This window comes from Eubalaena glacialis, chromosome 3 (assembly GCF_028564815.1).
Source record: "Eubalaena glacialis isolate mEubGla1 chromosome 3, mEubGla1.1.hap2.+ XY, whole genome shotgun sequence".
Lineage (NCBI taxonomy): Eukaryota > Metazoa > Chordata > Mammalia > Artiodactyla > Balaenidae > Eubalaena > Eubalaena glacialis.
In genome coordinates this window covers 54508242-54523306 of record NC_083718.1, presented here as the reverse complement: position 1 = coordinate 54523306, position 15065 = coordinate 54508242, and the positions used below count along the sequence as shown (strand labels likewise).

Sequence of the window (15065 nt, the reverse complement as noted above, 5' to 3'; positions counted from 1 at the left end):
GCCAGCTAATACTGATGGGGACTGGTGGAGACGGGGGACATATACTGGCACTCACAGAGCTGACAGGGTGGTTGCCTGGTCTGCCAGTTTACTTCAGTTTGCTTTGGGACCACATCAGCTGAGCCAGGCTATTTCAACCTCTTACTGAAGAGGCATCCACAGCATATTGCCCTTATATATATGAAAACAGCACTCCTGTGCTCCCAGCTTTAAAAAGAAAAACAGTCATCGTTGAGGATTGAATGGCCATGTGTAAATGTGTACATTGTGCCTCTATACACAGGAGGTGCTCATTATGTGTTTCTCCCCTTCCCTTGATTCTTCCCTTCTACCACACGTCTGGAATTACACACAGCTCTTTTATATGTGTCATCACCTCAAGTGGCCCTCTTATTTACAGTCCTCCCAACCCTCTCACCTTTAGTCCTGGTAAAATGGAACACTTCTGCTTCTCTCCTGTTTAACACTATTACATTCGTTTACTTGAATAGCTACCTCTAGGTTAGGCAGTACCCAGCCTGAGCAACGTTAGATACCCAGTCAGTACTCACATGAATTAAAGAAACTTAGTTTTACACCACCCATGGGACAGACGTAAACCTGGCCTAACTGCACAATAAAATGGGGGCCAGTTTTAGGTGCTGGCTCCCCGTCTCACTCTAGAGCATTTCAGGAACAGTATGCAGCCACCCAATCCTGTAACATACCCAGATCTAAACTCTGTAAATACACACTTTAAAAGGTATGTTCTATAGCTTCAGGTCTCAGAGCCACAGAGCAGCTGACATGCTTTTAGCACTGGCCAGCCATGTTTGATGTCATAAACATTGGGTCTGAATCTCTTATAGCTCAGGAACCAAAACAAGCAGCAGACTGCAGTGGTTCCGAACACTCCTCTGGAGCCAGACTCCTCTGCTCAGCAGCTCCACCACTTACCGCTTGCTGTTGAGACCACGGGGAAAGCCACTGGCTTCAGTTTAACCTTGGTTTCCACTTCTGTAAAAGTGAGCATAACTGTACCCACCTCACAGGGCTGTGAGAATTAAATGAATTAATAGTTATCAAGTACTCAGGACACAGAGCTTTAGGTGTTTTAAGAATAATAAAACGTAGTAAAACTGCTGTCAGTTTTGGCACCATACTCAAAGCCCAGGCTGGGCCTTTCCCTCCATTCTAATTCTTGGAACCCTGCGAGTTTTGTTTCAGGTAACTAACATTTGCAAACATACCATGTATCATACTGCGTGCTAAGTGCTCTATAGCCTAGTCGATACCTCATGTAATACTTAACACTTAGGGACCAATTTAATCACCATTTAATGACTGAGAAAATTGGGGCTCTGAGAGGTTAAATAACTTGGGTTAAGTCACAGAGCTAGTCAATGAAGGAGTGGGATTCAACCCAGGCAGTCCAACTCCAATTCCTATGCATTAATGACTTAATGTTTCTAAAATGATTTTCTTGGCAAATGCCATAGCCTCGGGTGTGGAAAGTGTGTGGAACAATGGGAGGTTGGAAAGTGTGTGGAAACAATGGGAGGTTCTCCTTGAATGACTCTGAAACAAGACTTCCTAAACTAAACCAAAAATGCATGGGAGAAAAGGACTGAAAGTGGCGTGTAAGGAGGTGTATAAACTGATGCTTAACAGGGTCGGGGGGAGAATTTTTCCTTTTCCCCTTCTAGCATCTTTGGCTGGCCTAATAATTAAACTGACATAAGATTAACAGGAGAAAAACAAAAGTTTAGTAAAATGTACACATGGGAGAGACCCAGGAAAACTAACTCCAAAATGGCAGAAACTATCACCTTAAATACTATTTTCAGCTAAAGACAAAAGCAGATATTGGGGCTGGGAGGTCAGTTATGGATGGTTACCAGGAAAAGCACAGTAAACAATTGTGAGGTTGTTATGCAAATTTAAGTCCTCACCTTCTCCACTGATAAGTTTCTAGAGATTTGGTCATCCTCCTCTTCTTGGTAGAGCAAGGGAGACACCCTTACAAATGGAGATTTCCCTCACAACTGTAAATCTCTCTTACAAAAGGGTAACTTAGTTACTCAGGTTTTGCCTGTGTCTGCAGTTTCTTAAAGATAACCAGCTTAAAATAACCCTTAGACCAAAGAGGCATATTTTGGGGTGGCAAATTCTGCTCCCCTACAACAGCCATTCTAATTGGACCATATGTGTGCATCGCTTGAGTATATCCTACTCATCCTGAATTAAAATGTTACTTCTAAAAGCAATAAGCCATTCATTTTTTTTTAAATTGAAGACCAAGTCAAACAAGACTAGAATGTTCCCTGTGAGGTTCCACACTTACTCCATTAATGCTGCTTTGGCTCAAAACATTTTTACAACTTATTTGGAGCTGTCCTCAGAATGAACTTTGAGAGAATTAAGTCTCATTTTACAGTCACCTCATGTTGGATGGATGGACAGACCCACACACACATCACCCACCTTATGTATCAGCTGGGCTCCAGATGATGCCTTTGGCCATTTCCAAAACTGTAATCCATCAAAGGGTGAGTAGCCACCCCCAAAGAGGACCATTCTAAAGAATATGCCAGAGGGATGCTTGCTAAAATCAGCTTCTTTACCTTACAGATATCTATTTTATGTAGAGAGAGAGAGAAATTATGCTTAGATTACCCATCAGTTAAAATTATAGGAGAAACACTCCAATCACAAGCCCACATTGCCAATAAAATATTGCAACCTTTATTTAAAATAAAACACAAGTTGGCAAGCCTTGTGAGACAACAGGCAGACAGCATTCCCCTTTCAAGGGCCTCATTATTTACATCAAGTTTAACACTGTAAGCAGTTCACAGTCAGACAACAGGGTGAAAGTATTAAATTAGAAAAACAAAACACCTGAAAATATATTACAATAACAATTAAGAACAAATACCTGACAACACTGGTAGTGTGACCCATGATTGATGTGTTTTCAATTAAATCCCATATTGTCTCACTGTGTCCCCTTAGCAATGCACACAGGGGTAGGCCCTCCAGACTTCCCCCTCTGTGCACCCACCACACATACACCTGCAGAGCATGACCTTTGGTATAAATATTAAACAAGTTTTAAAGAATCTGAATCATATGTTTTAAGGACAAACTTCCATCAACCACCTTGAAATGTTCAAACTTATTTTTGCCAAGCAAGCACAAAACTGGGGTTTCTCCACTGATAGTCATGACAGAATCAGACTGCAAAGAAGGAAAAGCGAGGGGTCTACCCAGGAGACAGGGGGTTCTGAGCATGCATTAACAGCTCAGTCGGCCTGTTCATGGCAAACACACTAACCAGGGCACAGCTTCCATTCACCACAGGGAAAGATCTGATTAACTCCTCTCTCACTCCCCTCCTTTCTTAGTGAGCACGACAACAGTGTATGTACGTAACGTGGAATCGCATGTACCCTCTACACAGATCTGAGATATGAGGGTTTTCAAACATACACCCTAAAGAACTATAAGATGAGTACCTCATTGTTCCTTCTAGCTGCTGAATACTCATTTCTCTGAAGGACAATCAGCCTAATCAGGGTGATTTCTCAAGACCTCAGCAAATTTCCCTCATGATGAAGTCCCAAGAAGAGTGGCCACAGTGAAAACTGGTTTGTCAAAATGGAGGAAGGCTGGTTATCTGGCCCTCATCTACCAGAAACATCTGCCTCTTGGCATTCTTGCCACTTACAATACATGGTACGGTATTTCAGAATTGTACAGAACAGAATTTGGATTCTCCACCAATGACCCTAAAGCATTGCAGGATCCTGCAGTATCTTCCGAATCAAGAATAAATTTATTTGGCGTATCTGTGTTATTATTGTGTTAGAACTGCTGAAGATTAATTGCCTTTATATGTGAAAATTTTACTAACCAGAAGTCCCATTCTGCAACTAAAGTTTATGGTGCTTAATTACATGATTTAAAACTCCTATCCTGAGGCTCAGAAGCAAATCTAAGCAAGCTCCAACCATACAAACTCTTGGTATTTCCTTTCTTAAAGCCTGCTGGCATTTGACAGTCCACCTCCACCGTGTTCTAAAGAGTTAACTAGAATGATCCAAGACCTCATGCCCTGCGTGTACAGCTCAGCACTTTGGAGTGACATGCAGGATCCGGAAACTTGCTGCTTCGAGTACAATGATGAACAAAAAATCTCAAAGAACAGACATAGTCGGTATATATGTGTGTGGGGCCTGGCCTTTCAACTTACAAGGAGACATCCCTTCCCTTAGATGGTCTGCAGGTTTGAAGATCTGCTCACATGCCATCTGTGACTTCAGGCTGAGGTAACAGGGCCTTGCTACTGTGTTCAGGTCACAGAGCAATGGAGAGGGTAAAGGATATAATTTTTCTAGGAGAGGTAAACAATTTCAAATTCATAATTGTACATAGTGCACTTGGAGGGTGGGAAGGGTCCAGTTAGAACGTCCTCCCCCCACCTCACCAAGGGGATGGAGAAAAGTGCAGCAATCTACCAAATCAGCACCCCATGTGGAGAGAACATCTCACTGACGGGGGCTTTGAGCCACTGCTACCAAAAAGTTCATTTCCACCAGTTTTAGTTTGATAATTGTGCAACATCAACCTAGCTGACAATCTTTTCCTCTGCAAAACACATGAAACCCATCTTTGAAGGCACAATCCTCTAGGAATGATCTCTACCACTCCAAGTCAGCCCAGAATCAAGATGACCTGCCCAGGCCTTCTCACCCGGAGAGAAACATTGGATCTTCTTACCCTGATTATCACAGGGTGGAATCTTCCCTAATTTCCTGTCCTTTGGATCTAGGATACTGAGTCAGAAGTGAAGGAAATATCATCTTGCACACTTGTTATCTCAAGATACAATAGAACATATACACCTCAGGTGGGTGGCATGAAAACCAGCAGCCCCAGAGCAGAAACTCATCTTTTGGGACATTGCAGTAAACTTCACAAAAGACAGGCTGGAGCTGAGAGAGTCACTTGGGTAGATGCTCTGGATCAGGGTGCAGCTCATTCCGCAGCCCTGAAATCCACCCCCCGCCCCTGCCAAGTAATACAGGAGGGCAGAGGATGGCAGTGAAGTTCTGGCTGTAACAGAGCTGCAACAAAGCAGGTAACAGTAATTGTTACTCCAGGCACTGTTGGCTTGCCAAAAAAAGCTAGCCTTGTATTATATTTTTAAAAGTCTGATAGCTGGAAAACTGGAACTCTATCCTGTTAAGAGTGGGACAAGTTTCAGAACCAGCCCAAGGCCTCTCCTCTCTGACCAGTGAGGCCTACAGCAATTTCCCTGTGTTGTCACGTGGAAGGTACAGGCAACCTTAGGGCTGCCTTTCCCTATTTCTCTCCTGCTCCCACATATCCCAGATTGAAGCAGGAATTTACAAAAGAACTGAGCTACTGGCTTGACAGAAGCTAAGACAGCGATATAGACAGCTTAAGTCCATTAATACATACGAAGAAACTTATGTCCAGAGAAACTTACCTAAAGATGACTGGTCATAACAGATGCTTGGAGCACAGAGATGGCCCCCAAATCCAGGTAGAACAAGTTAATGTAAGCAAGATGATGAAACCCCAAAATCATCAAGAATAAAAATGTAGACAAACCCGTCAGCTCAATATGGACCCCTGTGGAGGCATAGCCTGATAGTAACAATGACATCGGTAGCAAAAATGGAAGGGAGTGGGAGAGGTCAGAATGCAGTAGAGCTACAACTCAGATGTGGCCACCAATGCAATTTACTCTTGAGTATTTTTAATAATTTAATAGGTGAGTTATGTTCAGCTACTCCTCTTAGGGGGGGGAAAGAACAAACAGGGATGATGAATATCAAGCTCATCTGTATCTGGTAGGAAATCCCAGAAAAGCAATTCCCAAAGTGCACTGGTTCTACAGCCATCCTATCTCTGCCCCCACACCCCCCCCAAAAAAAACAACAAAACTATGCAGGACATAGGTTAAAAAAGACACTGTCAACATGAACAGGAAACGCGTCTGCTCCCACCATATTTAGGGTACTAAATGGCTGAGCATGTGGTGGACAAACGTTCAAGGATGAGAGGGCCTCACTCTTCTTGAGTCAAGGTCCCTAGAAGAGCTTCTTCGTTCTGGAGTGAGTACATGTTACTATTTTTTAAAGATTATAATTAAACCAGAAAGTTGGTCCCTAGTTTTCTGAAGTTATTCAGCACTGAGCTACAATTTTAGCAAAACACTTACTATACCTGCACATATTCATTTAGCAGTTTCATATTTATAAATGTGATAAATTACAGAGCTGATTGTTCATATATCTGCATTTTCAGGTCCCCCACAGGCAAAAGCTTGTAAGTCAATCAACATCTAATTAACTGTTTTAACTTCTCAATAGACATTAATAATACAACTTTATAGTTATATTACACTTGATACTTTTCTCAAAGTGCTTTCATATACATTACCTCATAGTTATCAAAATGATATGGAACAATAAAGTTTTTGTTTTTTTTTAAGAAAAAGGAATGTAGGACTAGGTTTTTTAAAACTTAAGTTGTTATTTCTTTATTACAAAGTGCAGATTGCTGTGTCGCTAAGGTCTGTCCAAAAGAATGACCCCATATAATTTTTTAAATTACTGAGTTCTACTGAATGCCTGCTTTGCTAGTGTTGCCATTACTCAACATTCAAGTCCCCTAAGGTCAGGGAGTGCCAGGAACGTGTGCTTTAGAAAGTGTGCAGCACTGTGCAGACTGATTGTCTATCTGAGCCACTTGTTTTTTTTTTTTTTTGGCAGTGTCTCACAAGGCAACAGGAATGGTGGAAAGACCCCACAATGAGAAAGTGAATAAGACCCAACTCTAGCCTTGGCTCTGCCACTAATTAACTGCTCTGAGAATATGGGCCAGTAACTTAACCATCCTCTCTTCCAATTTCTTAAGCTGTAAAAAAAAAAAAGAGTTGGGGTATTGCTAGTGTTCACACAGTGCTGGGTGTCTGAAACACCCGGAGAGATTCTTGGAAAACACACTGGCTGAGACCCAACCCCACAGGGAATTCTTGATCTGGGGTGAGGCCGACGCATCAGGTTTTTTGTTGTTTTTCTTTTTTTAAACCCCAGGAAATTTTGTTGCACATCCTTGGCTAAGACTCACTGGAATAAGCGTTAATAATAATAGTAGTAGTAGTTAACATTTATGTAGTACTCATTACATGCCAGGCACTCAAGCTAACTATCCTACACACATTATCTCATTTAATCCTTACAACAACCCTGAGGTAGTTACTATTATTATCCCTGTTTTCCAATGAGGAAACTAAGGCCCAGGAAGGTTAAGTGACTTGCCTTCTAGACTGGCTTTAGAGTCTGAACTCTTAATCACTATCTAAACTGTATCCTTGAAGCTCAAAATCTCCATGATTTTGTTAAATAAATACGGGTGGTGCCTTAGCAAAGTCAGCATTAACTGGGCAATATTTTACTAGCTAACTTGCAACTGAATTGTAAGAAAATTCTAACTTAAACCCCATAATTCAGCTGAGAAAGGGTCTCCACTCTAAGACCCTCAATGTCGTCTGGAGAAACACTGAATAAATTTCCAATTATTCAGGGCCAGTTTTTTTTTTAAGGCTATATCTCTGAAAATCATGATGGAGATCTGTAGGAAAATATACACATTTTAATTTTACACAAAGCCTTTTAAGAAAATACTTCATGTAAAGCACAATCAAGATGTATTCTAAACACTGCATTTTAAGGTAGTAAATCTAAACTGAAATCATATTATCTGTGCATGAAAAGATTGAAGCTGTGGTAACCCCAAAGGTATACATACGTATAACCATTTTAGAAAGTTTTCAACACCTTGTAGAAGGGCTTTTGCTATCTGCCTTGTTTTCAAACTAGATAGAATTAAACTACATTTTTAGTTTCTAAAAGCAGTTTTCTCTGCTTTGAATTCAAACTTTTAAATTTACCTATGGTTATTTTAAAAATCTGGTCCTTTTCAAGTAGATAATAGAAAAAACATAAGTTACACTTTTATAGTAAGTTGACAGTGCCTCTTTAACCTGAACCCTGAGCCCTCAACTCCTGAAGTTACACAGTTAAAGCATCACGTGGCTGGGTGTGCTACAACAGTCAATGCTACTCTTGACAGTGATGAGAAAAAAATCCATTCTATTCATAAACGTACTGAGCACCTACTGCGGACGAGGCAGAGCCAGGTGCGGCCCCTGAGAAAGACCCAGCCCCCACCCTTAAAGACTGTTCTTCGATGAGAAAACCAGGGAGCTTAAATACACTCAGTAGTGTTCCTCCAAGGCTTATTTTCAGAGCTCTCAAGGAAAGATCCCTTGCTTTAAAAAAAAAAAAAAAAAATCCCCTGAAAAACAATTAGAATCCCTCAAGTTGCATCCACAATGACAGGGATAAACTTAAAAAGCAGCATAACAATATTCCAAAGTTTTAGCTTTCCCTGCCCCACCCTTAAAAGGCTAATTGCTAAAACGATTTCAAGTTTATGGAAACATATGATGAAGGAGAGTGGCAAAGAACAAGGTAGGAGGACTGTTGTTTTTAAATCCAAGTTAAAGGGAACTCTTCCAACCATTACAAGGAGATTAGCCAGATCACTAGTTGCCTGTGCTTCACCTGTAGGTAACAGACAGACAGGGATCACCCAACCCCTGAAAGGAATGCCCGGCATTGTCTCCTCCCTTCTTATCCTTCTCTTGGCCTGGGACTCCTCTGGAACACCCACGGTAAGAATCAGTTCCTTTCTTTCTAATGAAAACTAAATTTCCTCCTTGGTCAAAGATGCCAAACTCTATCCAAAACGCTTTTTCCCCCTTAGTATTCTAGCCCAATTAGTATAATCTCAGCAGTTTTAAATTTCATTATCTGCTACTGAGCAAAGAAGAGAATGAAAAACTTGTATTCATATATAACAATACTGCACTGAAGAGCTTTCCAGAGAGGCTCTCAAAGGGATAACTATACACTTATTTGCAAAACACCCTTGAGAACATGTATCATTACCTCCATTTAATAGATTAAGAGACGGGACTATGGCCTGACAGTGGATCGATGACAGAGCCAGGAAGAAAACTCACTGTTCATCAATGTTGAATTCCTATCTTCCTAAGTTAATATTCCTTTGGGATGAAAAAAAATGTATTTTTTTTATATTGCGTTCTCCTTGGAGGCAGGAATGGAGGGGGCATAAAGTTTTAAAAAGAGGATGAAGTGGTCACTGGAATTAGACCTGATATCGAGAGTATTAATAATATCTAACCAATTAGACTTGGTTCTAAATTAAGAAGCGATCCTAATTAACTTCCATAACAATAACTGAATAGGGTAGGAAAAGGAATCATTAGGTTTCTGGGATCTAATTGGTGTCCCCCGAAAATGACCTGCTCCTTCAACTATGCATTCTTAAAATAGAGGTGAAATGATAAAATAAATATCAAATATTCCCAATATGATCTTTACAAACAAGCACAACAATTGGCAGGGGGAGTATGTGAGAGGAGAAAAGCATGTGAGAATAATTTAGGGTGATTCATTTGAAATCGTACAGAGTGAGAGAATGCTTCTCCGTATTCTCTACCTAGATTGGGTCTAAGGTGATAAGGGAGGGAGGGGAAACAGCCATTAGGCCCAAGCCAGCTTCTCCTCTCAGTCACAGACCTCTGGGCTGACCACTGGGTTTCAAGAAGACACCCTTTCCCTGGCATTTTAGCTGATAAAGAAACATATAGCTGCTCAAGTCCTTTGTCAGTATGTCAGTATGCAGGGGCACTGTAACAGAAAAGGATTCCCCTGTGAGACCTGTACATGACCATTGTTTTCAATAATGTTCAGTGTTGGTTAATGCCCTGAATGCTGCCAGGAATAAAGGAACACAGCCTGCCCAGCAAGGGGCAGAAAAGAACCACCAAAGAGACTCCTATGCCTATGGTTTACAAGATAGGCACCAACAAGCAGAAAGCCAATCCTGATCCATTAGGAAACAATATACTAGCCTGGGAGAAGTGGCTTCTGCTAAGTAATATAAGATTTTAGGAGAAGGTTTCAATCTCCCTAAATATACTTCCTAGCATTCTTTACCTCCTGTACCAATTAATACACCAATGGAAAACAGGACAGGAGCATACTGACAGGGCCACATTTCCCAGTTTTGCATCTAGCCATCTGATCTGCAGTTCTTACTGCAGCAGTGACCTGTGGAAGCGAGGCTAACAGCAGCTTCCAACAGCCTTGAACAAAACTTCTCTTGGCACATTCCCAGCTTTCTTCTGTCCCACCCAGTAAGTTAGACGAGTTGGAGCACAATCACCATTAGTACCTACTGGGGCCCCAAGTCAATTCCCTTCCGTGTGGTGCAGAATGAGTGCCACAGCCAATGAGCTGTCTGGGCACAGTCCCTGCGGCCCTGCTGGAGCAGCCCTAACCAGCTCACATCACTCCAGGTAAGAACGGGCTGGATTTGGTTCTTCATGGCACGACATACGCATGTTCCCTGATGTTCCAGTGCAGCTTCCAATCCGGTCCACAACTGCCCTGCCCCCATCTATTTTCCCTCTCCTATGGGTTTTGCTTTATTTTTGAGATGAACCTGTAAACGTGAGAACTCAGAGATCTGAGGTACTTCACAGAAACACACTCAAGTATCAGTCTTCCATTTTTTGAAACGAGAACACAGGAAAACAAGTCCCTTTTCCTCTCCCCTCAGAAATGTGTGCATCTTTCCACCCAGCTAACGGTGGCTACCTCTGCACCACATCACTGATTTCCTGTACACATGACAGTAAGTTGTTAAGGACAGGGTTTGCCCCGGGCACACCAGCAGCTGCCGAAGACACCTGCAGCTCCTGCAGGCTGAGTTCCAGTTTGCTCACAGCCTCGCGGAAGGCAAATTTGTTGCGAGTTTGGGGGATGCAGTCCACATAGCCCGAGCAGTAGTCGAGCAGCTGGTGTCCAGTGTCCACCAGCTGGCTGTTGGGCACAGGTTCCGTGATTGCACTGGACAGTAGGTCAGCACATTCCAGCAGGGCCTCCTTACTGATTTTGTCAGCTGAGATTTTCTCAGCCACCTGTCTGGTTTTTCTCAGAGCCACTTTAGTACCTGCTGTGCCATTGGCCATTTTCGCTGGCGAGATGGAAGATGTGGGCAGAGGCACTTGAGGTGGGGGCATTACAGGCCTCCCAGCTTTCCCACTGATGGGCACTGCCCCTGGAGCCGCCTTCTTCCCTCCCTCCTGTGTCTCTGACGTGGGCTCTTCCGTGGAGTCTGAGCACACGGCCGGATGCTGCAGTAGTCTCACCCCTGGCGGCGGGGGTGGGGCACACTTTGGTTTTACCCTGCGGGGTCGGTCCTTGTCTCCGGAGGAAGTGACCTGATGCTCAGATAAGAGCTTGAACTTATTCCCCTGAGAGTCTGTGCCAATGAGCTGCACGTCAGCTGGAGTGTGCTTCAGAGTGGGTGAGATAAGGACTGGCACTTTGTGGTTGTGAGTGGTTGGGAGGACCGCCGCAGCCTTGGCTGGGGCAGCCCAGCCTGTCTGCTCGCCATCCTCTGGGACTCCAGCCATGCCAAGTCGTGCCCCACCATTCCTCTCTCTGCTCTTGGGGGCAGCTGCCACTCCAGCCACCCCCAGTCCTGGAGAGTCCTTTTCTGTAATGGCTGGATCCCCAGAGGGGGTTCTGAGAGGAAGAGCGGTGGCTCCTCTGGGCAAAAGTTTGGCTTTTGGTCTCTCCTTGGTCGGAGCGGCACCTTCCTCTGATTTTTTGGGAAGCATGTCATTGGCCCTATCCACATTCTCTTCTGGCTGAGAAGAGGTGGACACTGTCCTTTCCAGCTGGAGTTTGGACCTCTGGCAGTTCCTGGGAAGGGTCATTGCCATCCTATCCTGCTCTGGAAGCCCTGAGGACATGGAAGATGTAGAGTTTGACCTTGGAAAAGGCTTGGAAGTGTCATCACTGGCTGTGGGTTTACCTGCTCGTAAGCCCAGCGTCTTTTTGATTAAGCGTGGTGTGAAGAAGCCTGTGATGCCAGACCACCCACCCCCAGCAGCGCCACTGCCCCCACCCCCGCCACTGTCATCATTACAGAGGTTCCTCTGTGCAAAGCTACCCCCATAGCACTTGGGTGGCACCAGATTCGCCTCTTGCTGGGCAGCAGTGAAAGAGAACCCATCAGCATGCTGTAGAGAAGCAATAGATGAGAAGTTACCCGTGAGTTCATATTTCTTGTGGGGCTGATTCTCCATTTCTCGGAAGGAGCTGCTGCGTTTGGGGGGTGTGGGAGCATTTCTCTTTTTCATGAAGGAACTGAAGAAGCCTCCCTTCCTATCTCTGGTGAAGCATGTCTCTTTGGCATCTTCCAAGAGGCTGCTGGGGGACTTGTCTCTTTGCTTTCGAGGCAGTGCTGGGGACCCACTGGGGGCCTGTGCACTTCTAATGAACCCTGATAAAAAACGGCCAATCAGTAATGTGAAAAATAAGAAGTGACTCATTTGAGTTACTAAGGCTGAACTGTAAGAGTGCTGTTGGCATCTATTAAATGTCAAGCGTTAGCAGGACTCAGAGGAAACTAATAAATACATTATCATTTCACGCTATTGTTCCAAATGCAATATGGGATATAAATGGAAAGAAACAATCAGCTGGTTTTTACCTCGGCATTCACCTTTTCTCTAGAAACTACAGCACAACCTGGCTTCATCTATCAGACTCAATGAAGAAATTTTTGCCAGAACTGTAAAGACAGTAACTATTTGGGGATCAGGAGTTTAGGAGATGGAGTGGGAGGCAGAGCTGTATGCTGGACGGACAGATCAGGACTACTCACACTGGCAATGCAGAGCCGAGGGCTAGAGTGGCAAATGAAACAGATGCCAGCCACACTTTCCTCAGGGAAGATGGGCAGGAAAGTGGAAATAAAAGCATCATACCCCACGGCTCTTTAAACAAGGCAGTTTGACTCTACCTGCCTAGGGACTCATTCATACCTGGTGCTGAACTGGAAGCAGAATTTTCTGTGGCATCTTGTGGCCCTTCAATATTCTCCTTGTTCTCCCCCTGTTTCTTCAGCGTCCGGGTCTTAGAAGGAAGTATAGGTAATCGGGGCAGATATGGAACAACAGATGAGGAGGAGGCAGCTCTCCCAAGCTCCTCGGCTACCTCTGTGAGGAAAGCAAGGGGAATGATAAAAAGAACAATTTCATGACCAAAAAATGGGAGTTTCTCTTTTCAGAAAGGCATACAACTGAGAAGAACTGAAGAATGGAGTATAAAATATGTAAGTGGAATCACAGACTATGTACTCTTTGTGTCTGGCTTCTTTTGCTCAGCATTCTATCTGTAGATTCATCCCTGTTACTGCATGAGGCAGGGATTTTTCTTGTTGCTGTGTACTGTTCAAATGCATGAATACACCAAAATTCATCCATTCTCTTCTTGATAAATATTTAAGTTGTTTCTAGTTTTTGGCTATTATGAATATACTGCTAGGGACATCCTATTGTACTATGTGTCCTTGGCTTCACAGTGGTATGCATGTCTGCTGGGTACAGGAGCAGGTAGGTCACAGGGAGCACATAAATTCAGCTTTGTTGGGTCTTGCCAAACCTCCCCAAACTGGCTGGACCAATCTACATCCCCACTAACTTGTATGAAAGTTCTGGTTACTGTGCATGCTTGCCAAAGTTTGATGTTAGTTTTTTTTGTTTGATTTTAATTTTAGCCATTCTGGGATAGATGGGTAGTGGCCATCTCACTGTTTTATTTTGTACTTCTCTGATGATGGGTGATTTTGTGTGCTCATTGGTCATTTGGATATCCTTGTTTACTAAGCGCTTGTTCAGAGGTTGAACAAAGCAAACAGATGTTTGCACATATTTTTATTTTCAGGTTGCGCCTTGCATAAAAAGGAAGGTAGATACAATCCATTCCATTTCATGCCAGTGAAGCAAATGAGGCTCCTGAAAATGTGTTCACCCCATTAGTAAGCCTCAGCTGATTAAAAGCGGTCATGGGTTTTGTGGCTTTTACTAATAAGGCAGACATACTTTGCTATTCATTCCTGAACAAAAATGAAGTATGGATCAATTAAATTGTGAATTTTGTAATTAATTTACACCTTTTTTTGGTAATTATTTTTCAAAACTGACCCCCCACAAGCGTGGGTACATGGCACATAACCCAAGCCATGCCAATGAGATTCCTTTCTTACAGAGCAGCTGCGAGACAGACATGAGGATGCTGACAACTGTGTTCTATGCCATCTGGAGGATTTGGAGGATGAGATTAACGTAGAAACAAACGTAAAGAGATATTGGGTGGGAGAAGGTGTGGGAAGGAAGGAAAGAGAAGCGGGAAGGAGACCTGAAGCTATTTGAGTCCATGGCTTCAAGTGACCCTGAGGTTAGCGCCATCCCTGCTTTTCCATGGTTTAGTTATGAGGCAATAAATCCTCCTCTTGTTGCTTAAGAAAAGTTTGAGCTAAGTTTCTTTCACTTACAACTAATATACATCCTTTTAAGGTAAGAACTGTGTCTTATCTCTATGTTTTCAGACCTAGTATAGTGCTTACGACAGATTAAATACTTAATAAAATGTGGGTTAAATAATGTTAAATTTTTTGCTTAGCAATTTTTAATTGAAATTAGCTTTGAAAATTGATACGGTTGCTTTTCTAAAAGGCTATAACATTTTCAAGAGAAGCAGAAATATTTAGCTAAGGATTCAACAGAAGTTAAACGTTTACACAGAAGCAACCAATTCTTTGACCAATATTTACGATTTCTACCACTTTGACTGCATAGGATATAAAGCGACAGAGGAAAGAAGAGTGCTGTGATAGGCAGCTGCTCAATCTGGCCCAAAGGGCGAGCTGTGCCCTCCCCAAGCTGCAGAAGTTCCATACGTCAAAGGACGAGGATGGAAATACTTTTCATTAAACTTTGGTGTTGTACTTCTTCCTTTCTTCTTACCTAGACATGATAAATCACTAAGGGAAGCAGACAAAAACCAACTTAGCTGATTTCCTCTTCTAACATTCTTAACTTG

At 43.0% G+C, this 15065-nt stretch overlaps 1 protein-coding gene across 2 annotated transcripts in view; it reads right to left on the bottom strand.

The window, feature by feature from the left end:
* Positions 1 to 9263: 9263 nt before the first annotated feature.
* Positions 9264 to 15065, bottom strand: part of ABL2 (ABL proto-oncogene 2, non-receptor tyrosine kinase) — a 113420-nt gene continuing 107618 nt past the window's right edge. Inside the window, exons 10-12 of one of the 2 annotated variants that reach the window (XM_061183074.1) lie at positions 13007 to 13180; positions 12229 to 12462; positions 9264 to 11919 (exon numbers count right to left, since the gene is read on the bottom strand). In XM_061183074.1, coding sequence (XP_061039057.1) covers positions 10763 to 11919; positions 12229 to 12462; positions 13007 to 13180 — 1565 coding nt within the window. In that variant the 3' untranslated portion in view covers positions 9264 to 10762. Of the gene's footprint in view, positions 12463 to 13006; positions 13181 to 15065 lie in introns of both variants that reach the window. The other variant, XM_061183072.1, reaches the window with a different exon arrangement.